Source organism: Aegilops tauschii, chromosome 7 (genome assembly GCF_002575655.3).
Source record: "Aegilops tauschii subsp. strangulata cultivar AL8/78 chromosome 7, Aet v6.0, whole genome shotgun sequence".
In the NCBI taxonomy this organism is placed as follows: Eukaryota; Viridiplantae; Streptophyta; class Magnoliopsida; order Poales; family Poaceae; genus Aegilops; species Aegilops tauschii.
Genome location: NC_053041.3, coordinates 306759619 through 306770902, shown reverse-complemented (window position 1 = coordinate 306770902; position 11284 = coordinate 306759619). Strand labels below are relative to the sequence as shown.

Below are 11284 nucleotides of genomic sequence, written 5' to 3'. Positions count from 1 at the left end.
TCACAGATTCTACCAAAGCAGTTGCAGGTGCCGACGATACCAGTGCAGATGACGCAACCGAGCTCAAGTGGGAGTTAGATGAGGAACTTGGTCGTTACTATGTTTCGTTTCCTGATGATCAGTAGTGGAGCCCAGTTGGGACGATCGGGGATCTAGCATTTGGGGTTGTCTTCTTTCATTTTGGTTCCGTAGTCGGACCTTGATTGTACTCTGAATGATGTATGTTTAATTTATGTATTGTGTGAAGTGGCGACTGTAAGCCAACTCTTTATCCCATTCTTGTTCATTACATGGGATTGTGTGAAGATGACCCTTCTTGCGACAAAACCACCATGCGGTTATGCCTCCAAGTCGTGCCTCGACACGTGGGAGATATAGCCGCATCGTGGGCGTTACAGTCCGTCTGCGGTTTTTGGCCCGGGTGTGGCTAGGTTTGTCACATCCAATTAAGTCACGTGTCGAGGCACATCCTCGCGATCTATAGATCGATCTTGTATGTCCTGCTTTACTATCCAGGCCCTACCGAAGGTCATGTGTGTAACCTCGAGCTGGTTTGTCTCAGCCTTTACGATGCGGTGGAGTGGTCTGGTGTTCGGCTTCAGTTGCCGCTTTATCCCGACCGCGTGGTACAGGTTCCGTCGCCTCCTCCTTGAACTGAGGTAGCAATATGCGCCTCGGGTGACCCTTTGTTGGGCGCTTGAGGCCGTATTCTTCGGCTGCTAGGATATCTGTCCATCTATTGTTGAGCAGGTCTTGGTTAGCCTGAAGCTGCTAATGTTTCTTTTTCAGGCTCCTTGCAGTGGCTATTAGCCGGCGTTTAAAACACTCTTGCTCGAGGGGTTCTTCAGGCACAACGAAATGCTCGTTGCCGAGGCTCTCCTCATCCTCGTAGAGTGAAAGATAATTACCGTCCTCCGAGTCTTCATGTGTGGCCTGTTTGTCAGGGCTAATGTGCCCGTTTTCCCGTTCATCTTGTTCGGAGGCTGCCTCGACAGGGTCCTCATTCTCTTCGGCCTCGTCCGGAGTATTATTTTCTCCGGTGCCGATGTTGCTATCTTTTGCATGATGTGACTGAGAATGGCGCTGCTGACGCCGGCGTCTGAGCTGTGTCCCGGGAGGCTTATCTTCGACTGGATCATCTTTGTCATCGTCGTTAGTTTCTTTAGGTGTATCCACCATGTATACGTTGTGCGAAGAGGTGGCCGTCCAACGTCTGGTGAACGACGGGTTTTGGCTCTGCTCCTCATCAGCATCGTCGTCCAAACCGTCGATGTCTTCGGAGTCGTAATCGAGCGTGTCGGTTAGGTCTTCGACAGTGCCTGTGAAGTGGGCGGTGGGTGGGAAACGAAATTCTCCATCATCAGCCTCCAGCTCAAACCGGATGTAATTCGGCTGAGAGTCCTCCGCTAGAGATAGATTCTTTAACGAGTTCAGCACATCGCCTAAAGGTGAGTGCTGGAAGATGTCCGCGGCGCTGAATTCAGCAATCGAATATGCGGACGCACATGGCTCGAAACTTATAGCCGGAAACGAGTCCGAAGTTCCGGTGACACGAGCCTCACCCGAGGTTAGGTCTGTGTGCGGCTCCAACGCCGTAGAGTCTGCGGCCTCCATGGCGGGGTTGAACTTCCCGTCCTTGGATGGCGCGATCTGCTCCGGATCTAAGGCCAGAGCGGTTACAGGTGCGATTTCCTGATTGTGGTCCGATGACAGATTTAAGTCATGTTCATCGTGGCGACGGGGAGCGACTGGCGCAGTCCCGAATCCTTCGAAGATCAAGTCTCTGCGGATGTCCGTGACGTAGTTCAAGCTCCCAAATCTAAACTGATGGCCAGGGGCGTAGCTGTCGATCTGCTCCAGATGGCCAAGCGAGTTGGCCCGCAGTGCGAAGCCGCCAAACATGAAGATTTGTCCGGGAGGAAGGTTTCCCCTTGGACAGCATCATTGTCGATGATTGAAGGGGCCATCAAACCTTTTGAGGACGGCACAGTGGAACTCTCGATGAAAGCACCAATGTCGGTGTCAAAACCGGCGGATATCAGGTAGGGGGTCCCGAACTGTGCGTCTAAGGATGATGGTAACAGGAGACGGGGGACACAATGTTTACCCAGGTTCGGGCCCTCTCTATGGAGGTAATACCCTACTTCCTTCTTGATTGATCTTGATGAATATGAGTATTACAAGAGTTGATCTACCACGAGATCGTAATGGCTAAACCCTAGAAGTCTAGCCTGTATGACTATATCCTTTTCCGGACTAAGCCCTCCAGTTTATATAGACACCGGAGGAGGCTAGGGTTACACAAAATCAGTTACAGAGAAAGGAATCTTCATATTTGGTCACCAAGCTTGCCTTCCACGCCAAGGAGAGTCCCCTCCGGACACAGGTAGAGTCTTCGGTCTTTGTATCTTCTTAGCCCACCAGTTTGGCCCATGGCTAACAGGCCAGACGCCCGAGGACCCCTTAGTCCAGGACTCCCTCAGTAGCCTTGATGAAGGAAATGATCTAGTTGATGATGATAATTATGTTCTTAAGATGTTGAACTTCGCAAAGAAACACAACTTTGCAGAGATCTATGTTAAGCATAAAGGCCATGAAAGTGCTTCGTGTAATCCAAATCCAAGACTTCGTTCGGACACTAACGAGAAACATCCAGCGGAGGTACTTCACTAGAAAAAAAAAAGATATTTTTCTGCATGCATTATTTTTCTGGGGTGCTCATGTGTGGCTTGCTGATTGCTTGTTGTTTAGTTGTGTAGTGTTTATTGCATCTTATCTTATTTCTTATTTCTTCTCGTACATAACCATCTTGAATCGTGAAAAATTCTAATTATGTGATAGTATTATCTAATTTTGTTCACAGACATGGCACATCCACCAACAAACCGGGAAATCATAATCTTATGGCACACAATGAGGCGAGGAAGAGCGAAAATACTCATAGTTTTATATCTGTTGTTGCAAATCTTGATAACGTTACTTAGGAGGAGTCGATGTAGGATGCGTCAAATTAGGCAGCCTTCTTGTTATGACCCGATTACTCGAGCACAAACCTTGAACAACAAGATATGATTAAGCGACACATAATGTGTTTTCCAACTTCGGATGGATAGGCGTTGTTTCAAAGTATTATGTTCTTTAGTAAGAGAAATAGGTGGGTTAAAGGATACTAGGCACATGAGCGTGGAATAAATGGTTGCCATGTTCCTTCACATACCTGCACATGATGAGAAAAATCGAGCAATCCATCATGAATTCCCGTGTTCGCCTGAATCAGTAAGTGGGAAATTCGATAAAGTTCTAGGCACTGTTTTAATACTCTAGAAAGTGTTACTTGAGAAGCCTCGGTCAATTCTAGCCATCTGCAGATGGAAGGTCGAAGTGGTTTAAGGTATCAAAATAATATTTCAACATAGAAAAGAGTTGTAGGTCCAGTTTTGTTCATGGTATAACACATTTTGTTGTTACTATAGAATTGTTTAGGCGCCTTAGATGGGACATATGTAGAAGTTCATGTGCCCAAAACAGACAAACCAAGATTCCATTCACGAAAGAATGAAGTTGCAACAAATGTTCTTGGTGTATGTGCGCTGGACATGCAATTCATTTATGTATTACCAGGGTGCGAAGGGTCAGCGGCTGATGGGAGGGTGCTTCGAGATGCTTTATGAAGATCATATGGCCTTAAGGTTCCTCGTGGTAAGATATAATATTAAAATGGTCCATATTAGTTAGATGTATATATTGTATACATAGTTAACAAACCCATACACATGTTCCTATTGCATAGGGTGCTATTATCTAGTCGATGCTGGATACAAGAACTGTGAAGGGTTTCTTGCTCCATACAGAGGACAGCGGCACCATCTCAATGATTGAAAAAAACCCAACAAAAAAGAGGAATTGTTTAACATGTGGCATTCATCAGCAAGAAATGTGATTGAGAGGACTTTCAGATTGTTGAAGATGCGATGGGCTATCATTAGGAATCCCTCTCATTATCCTTTTGATATACAAGTTGACATAATTTTAGCATGTTGCTATATTCATAATCTAATACGACAACAAATGTGTGTTGATCCCTGTGAAGAATATCTAGATGAGTACATGCTACACCTTCAATAGCAACAAGTAAATGAGGATGTCATTTAGTCCACCGAAACATCATCACAATGGACTGAGAAAAGAGATAAATTAGCTGATGAAATGTCGAAAGCTTGGATAGAGAAAAGACGAGATCGCTGATACACGCTAGTAGATGTTAGGTGTAGGATCTTAAATGTTTATTCAACACCCTATGAGTGTTGAAGCATTCTTCATTGATATTTGTTTTGTCCCATATGTCATAGTTGTGTAGGTTTCTTTTCATTCACTTTTTCTGTAATGATATGAGAGATTGAGTAATGTATGAACATCATATTTCATTTATGACCATTGATACGTCTCCGTCGTATCTACTTTCCAAATTCTTTTGCCCTTGCTTTGGACTCTAATTGGCATGATTTGAATGGAACTAACCCGGACTGACGCTGTGTTCAGCAGAATTGCCATGGTGTTATTTTTGTGCAAAAATAAAAGTTCTCGGATTGACCTGAAAATTTACAGAGAATGTTTGTTGAATATATAAAAAATACTGGCGCAAGAAGCTACCAGAGGGGGTCCACCCAGAGGCCACAAGCCTGGGGGCGCCCCCCTGGGGTGCGCCTAGAGGGCTTATGGGCCCCCTGGACCTCCTCCGACCTCAACTCCAACTCTATATAACCCTATTCAGGGAGAAAAAATCCAGAAAGAAGGATTCATCATGTTTTAAGATACACAGCCGCCGCCGCCTCCTGTTCTTCATTGGGAGGGCTGATCTGGAGTCCGTTCGGGGCTCCGGAGAGGGGGATTCATCGCCATCATCATCACCAACCTTCGTCCATCACCAATTTCATGATTCTCAACGTCGTACATGAGTAATTCCATCGTAGGCTTGCTGGACGGTGATGGGTTGGATGAGATTTATCATGTAATCGACTTAGTTTTGTTAGGGTTTGATCCCTAGTATCCACAATGTTCTGAGATTGATGTTTCTATGACTTTGCTATGCTTAATGCTTGTCACTAGGGCCCCAGTGCCATGATTTCAAATCTGAACCTATTATGTTTTCATGAATATATTTGTGTTCTTGATCCTATCTTGCAACTTGTAGATACCTATTACGAGTTATGATCCGCATACCCCAAGGTGATAATAATTGAGATTCTTTCCGCTGATTACCGTAGTTTGAGGAGTTCATGTATTCACTAAATGCTAATGCTTTGGTCCAATTCTCTATTAAAAGGAGGCCTTAATATCCCTTAGTTTCCATTAGGAGTAAAAGCTTTATTTTGGCTATAAGCATGTGGAGAATTTAGCACGGATTGCAACAAGGAAATACAATCTATCAAAGAGCAATTATCATAATTAAATTCCTTGAAATCCAAAATAGTGGGTTCGTTAATATCTAGAGTTTTGATCTCTTCAATCCCACTTTTACCAATTTTTGCATCAAGATCTAAAAACTCTGAATTTTTGGAACGCCTTATAGGTAAAAGTGGATCATATTCAGTCCCATCATTATCAAGATTCATATTGCAAAACAAATATTTAATAGGGGAGACATCAAAAACTATTAGATCTTCATCTTTATTTTCATAGAAACTAGAAGAACACGCTTTCACAAAGCAATCTTTCTTAGCACGCATCCTAGCGGTTCTTTCTTTGCACTCATCAATGGAAATTCTCATGGCTTTGAGAGACTCATTGATATCATGCTTAGGTGGAATATATCTAAGTTTCAAAGAATCAACATCAAGAGAAATTCTATCAACGTTCCTAGCCAATTCATCAACTTTGAGCAATTTTTCTTCAAGCAAAGCATTGAAATTCTTTTGCGAATTCATAAACTCTTTAACCCTAGTCTCAAATTCAGAGGGCATCTTATTAAAATTTCCATAAGAGTTGTTGTAGGAATTACCATAATTATTAGAGGAATTACTAGGATATGGCCTAGGATTAAAGTTTCCTCTATGCGCGTTGTTACCAAAATTATTCCTACCAACAAAATTCACATCCATAGATTCGTTATTATTCTCAATCAAAGTAGACAAAGGCATATCATTAGGATCAGAAGAAACACTTTTAGTAGCAAATAATTTCATAAGTTCATCCATCTTTCCACTCAAAACATTAATTTCTTCTATCGCATGCACTTTTTTATTAGTAGATCTTTCGGTGTGCCATTGAGAATAATTAACCATAATATTATCTAGGAGTTTAGTAGCTTCTCCTAAAGTGATTTCCATAAAAGTGCCTCCCGCGGCCGAATCTAAAAGATTTCTAGAAGCAAAATTCAATCCGGCATAAATTTTTTGTATAATCATCCAAAGATTCAAACCATGTGTAGGGCAATTACGTATCATTAATTTCATCCTCTCCCAAGCTTGTGCAACATGTTCATGATCAAGTTGCTTAAAATTCATAATATCGTTTCTAAGAGAGATGATTTTAGCAGGAGGAAAATACTTAGAGATAAAAGCATCTTTGCACTTAATCCATGAATCAATACTATTTTTAGGCAAAGACGAAAACCAAGCTTTAGCACGATCTCTAAGCGAAAAAGGAAATAGCTTCAATTTAACAATATCATTGTCCACATCTTTCTTCTTTTGCATATCACACAAATAAATGAAGCTATTTAGATGGGTAGCGGCATCTTCACTAGGAAGGCCGGCGAATTGATCTTTCATGACAAGATTCAACAAAGCAGCATCAATTTCACAAGACTCAGCATTGGTAAGAGGAGCAATCGGAGTGCTAAGAAAATCATTGTTGTTGGTATTGGTAAAGTCACACAATTTAGTATTATCTTGAGCCATCGTGACAAGCTAGCAATCCAACAAATGAGTGAACAAGAAGCAAGCGAAAAAGAGGCGAACGGAAAAGAGAGGGCGAATAAAACGGCAAGGGTGAAGTGGGGGAGAGGAAAACGAGAGGCAAATGGCAAATAATGTAATGCGAGGGAGGTGAGTTTGTGATGGGTACTTGGTATGTCTTGACTTGACTTGACTTGGCGTAGATCTCCCCGGGAACGGCGCCAGGAATCCTTCTTGCTACCTCTTGAGCATTGCGTTGCTTTTCCCTTGAAGAGGAAAGGGTGATGCAGTAAAGTAGCGTAAGTATTTCCCTCAGTTTTTGAGAACCAAGGTATCAATCTAGTAGGAGACCACGCACGAGTCCCTCGCACCTACACAAACAAACAAACAAGAACCTCGCAACCAACGCGATAAAAGGGTTGTCAATCCCTCAACGGTCACTTACGAGAGTGAGATCTGATAGATATGATAAGATAATATATTTTTGGTATTTTTATGATAACGATGCAAAGTAAAATAAAGAAAAATAAACGGCGACAGAAATAGCTAAGTGTTGGAAGATTAATATGGTGGAAAATAGACCCGGGGGCCATAGGTTTCACTAGTGGCTTCTCTCAAGGGCATAAGTATTACGGTGGGTGAACAAATTACTGTTGGGCAATTGATAGAATTGAGCATAGTTATGAGAATATCTACGTATGATCATGTATATAGGCATCACGTCCGGACAAGTAGACCGACTCCTGCCTGCATCTACTACTATTACTCCACACATCGACCGCTATCCAGCATGCATCTAGAGTATTAAGTTCATAAGAACGGAGTAACGCTTTAAGCAAGATGACATGATGTAGAGGGATAAACTCATGCAACATGATATAAACCCCATCTTGTTATCCTCGATGGCAACAATACAATACGTGCCTTGCTGCCCCTGCTGTCACTGGGAAAGGACAACGCAAGACTGAACCCAAAGCTAAGCACTTCTCCCATTGCAAGAAAGATCAATCTAGTAGGCCAAACCAAACTGATAATTCAAAGAGACTTGCAAAGATAACCAATCATACATAAAAGAATTCAGAGGAGATTCAAATATTGTTCATAGATAAACTTGATCATAAACCCACAATTCATCGGTCTCAACAAACACACCGCAAAAGAAGATTACATCAAATAGATCTCCAAGAAGATCGAGGAGAACATGGTATTGGGATCTAAAAAGAGAGAAGAAGCCATCTAGCTAATAACTATGGACCCGAAGGTCTGAGGTAAACTACTCACACATCATCGGAGAGGCTATGGTGTTGATGTAGAAGCCCTCCGTGATCAATGCCCCCTCCGGCAGGACGCCGGAAAAGGCCCCAAGATGGGATCTCACGGGTACAGAAGGTTGCGGCGGTGGAATTAGGTTTTCGTGGATGCTTCTGTTGGTTTGGGGGTACGTAGGTATATATAGGAGGAAGAAGTACGTCGGTGGAGCAACATGGGCCCCACGAGGGTGGTGGGCGCGCCTGGGGGGGTAGGCGTGCTCCCCTGCCTCGTGCTCTCCTGGTTGCTTTCTTGGCGTAGGGTCCAAGTCCTCTGTATCACGTTCGTTCTGAAAATCACGTTCCCGAAGGTTTTATTCCGTTTGGACTCCGTTTGATATTCTTTTTCTGCGAATCACTGAAATAGGCAAAAAACAACAATTTGGGCTGGGCCTCCGGTTAATAGGTTAGTCCCAAAAATGATATAAAAGTGTATAATAAAGCCCATTAAACATCCAAAACAGAATATAATATAGCATGAAGCAATAAAAAATTATAGATACATTGGAGACGTATCAGTGTGCATGCACGTGTAGGTTGAGCACTTGAGCGTGACCGTGTGTGTTCTGTCGTGTGCTTGGACATGCATGCATTAGGGTGTCACACGCGTTTTTGCGATCATGTGTACGTGTGACTATTGCATACACGTAGGGGGAGTACGTGTAGGGGCCACTAAAGGAGCAGTCAAATCACACAGTAAGTTAGTCGGAAGAAGCAACCATCATTTCACTCTTCAATGACACGTACGCAAAATAAAATGGTTGATATGGAGAGAGAAACAAAACCACTATATATACACTAGGAGGAGCCTAAGCTACAAGCCTGTTTGCTTGGGTTGCTCTCTTCACAAGCATAGAACGACGGTGGCCACACCGCTGGTCACATATCCGGCCTGATCCCACAACTGGGGGAAGGGAACAATGTTCTGCATAGACGTGGTCGACATCGACGAGGGAGAAAATCCACAGTCGGTGCGTACCAATCGGGGGTCACCGCAGTATGGGCCGATGCCGCGTCCCAACCGCCCTTCTAGCTACAGCCCAACGTCCGTTTCAAAAATATTAGTGCATGTCAACAAAAATTATACTAGTATCGCTGTTATGTTTCAAAAAAAAGCATTTAAGCTGTTACTTCTTACCCAAAGGATCTTTATATCCAACAGACACAAAATATCCATTTGAATGTTCAAAATTACATTCACTGCTGATCTGATGTTGAGGTAATTGCTGCATCGCCACCAAAACCCACCATCTCTTAAGCTAAAGTAGACCGAGCTAACCCCTATATTAGCATATTACTAAGATAAACAGAAGGCACTGTAGAATCATTTAGGACGTGAGCTTGTCAATCTGAATGTGGAGGGACACCAGCTTAGCCCCGGCCAGCAGCTTGGGCGGAACTGTGAAGAAGGTCAGCTCCTGCACGGCGATGTCGCCGGGATCCCTGCTGCTTGTCACCTCCATTTCCACCTTGACGGCGTCGGTCCTGCCTTTGGGCTCCCCCGGCGAGCCGTTCACCCACAGCTTGGCCACGTAGTGCGGCAGTGGGGACGACCCCGCTCTGATGCATACGACCGACACGGCGATAGGTGCGCCGATGTCGAGCACGCCGCTGACCAAGAAAAACGCGCGGCCGTCCTCCTCCGCGAACAGCAAGAGCCTTGGCTCCGATAGTGGCACTTGCAGCTGGAGCGCCTTGCCGTACTGGATCCTGTGCACGGGCATGGGATGCACGGTGCTGATGTGGTGGGAGAGCACTGGCGGCGGGCCTTCGTAGCCGCAGACGGGCACGGGGCATTTGGAGGGCGCGAGCGGACACACGCTCTGGTGATCGGCGAGCTTGTGGTAAGTGACGTAGAGCCCACAGCATTCGTGCGGGCACTCCACCCTCACTGAGGAGAGGACGGCATCCACCACCATGTTCAGCACGTCGAAGCCACTGCCGCGCTCGCACTTCTGGCACTGCCGCTGGTTCCTGTGGCGCTCGACGCGGCAGTCTGCGCAAGCCAGGTGCCCTCCCTTGCACTGCACAAATCAATCGAACAACACATCAATCAAGAAACTTGCACCTTGCTCGATCAGCCGAACAGACGAGGTGTATTCGACCTCATACACTGGACGCTTCAAGGGGCGGAGGCACAAGGGGCAATGGAGCAAGGTGAGGTCCATCGAGACCATAGAGAGGTCCATCGTCGGCTCCTGTTCCGTCTGCATGATCTCGCCCTCCTCGTGCATAACCATCTATCGCTTTATTAGGGTCGGGGCATTGCAAAGCTTTACCTTCACATATTCATACTACTTCAAGGTGCATTAAATCAACACATGCAAGTATCAAAAGGAGAGTCACGACATGCATGCATGCGTTGTAATTAATGCATCGGTAAACGCAAATAATTGAAATATATCGAGTGGAGTGCTTTGATGTGTCGTGTCAACTCGTACAAGACCGAGAAGTTTGATTACTACAACGCCCTCTCGCCTTAACCGCACCTGCCTTTGGCTGCATGATAGGTGGGCCACCGACCTGTTGGGCCCACCTGTCATGGACGCAAAGGCCGGAGCAGTAAGTCAATGAAGCTGCGTCCCTCCCTCGCCCATGAGCGTGGTGGCTGGCAGGACTAGAAGAAGCTTTCGTCCGCTACACGCTCTCCCTCCCGTACGCGGTGGACATGCAGCAGTTCAATCGGTGTCAGATGGCACTTCCTCGAGGCAGATCCCTCCTCACTTCCTCTAAGCTTCTTGTCATCTCCCTCCCTCCCTCTCGCACCGCCCGTGAAGGCGCCTCGCCGTATCCGCGCTCCATCTAACCCTGCTATCGAAACACCTTTTTGGTTAGAGTTAGTTCAGGGTTAGAATCTAACTCTAACCTCTAACTGAGTTAGAATATCCAAACAGGGCCATTGTTCGACTTCCTGAAGAGGCAAAGAGCCAAGCGCAGCCCGGACGCTTGTGTGGCAGTTTCATGTGTAGAGTAGTCTAAGATAGCGTGTACCGTGCATGTAAGCTTAAAATCGTTGGGGTTGGCTCCATGCTCTATTTTTTGGTTAAAATAATCTTCTGGCCCTACCTGTCATCCTGGTGA

At 45.1% G+C, this 11284-nt stretch overlaps 1 protein-coding gene across 1 annotated transcript; it reads right to left on the bottom strand.

Annotated features, from left to right (window-relative positions):
- Positions 1–9531: 9531 nt before the first annotated feature.
- On the bottom strand, positions 9532–10443 carry LOC109779691 (E3 ubiquitin-protein ligase SINA-like 10). Its single transcript, XM_020338335.2, has 2 exons — positions 10309–10443; positions 9532–10227 (listed from the first exon to the last, which is right to left on the bottom strand). Exons 1-2 carry the CDS (start codon positions 10441–10443, stop codon positions 9532–9534), a joined length of 831 nt encoding a protein of 276 aa, XP_020193924.2.
- Between the last annotated feature and the right edge of the window lie 841 nt (positions 10444–11284).

Excerpts from the sequence above, each read along its gene's own strand:
- LOC109779691 (XM_020338335.2), bottom strand. The coding sequence starts at position 10,443 with ATGGTTATGCACGAGGAGGGCGAGATCATGCAGACGGAACAGGAGCCG. Across the intron at positions 10,228-10,308 it reads TGAAGCGTCCAGTGTATGAG|TGCAAGGGAGGGCACCTGGC; the intron begins GTCGAATACACC and ends TGATTTGTGCAG.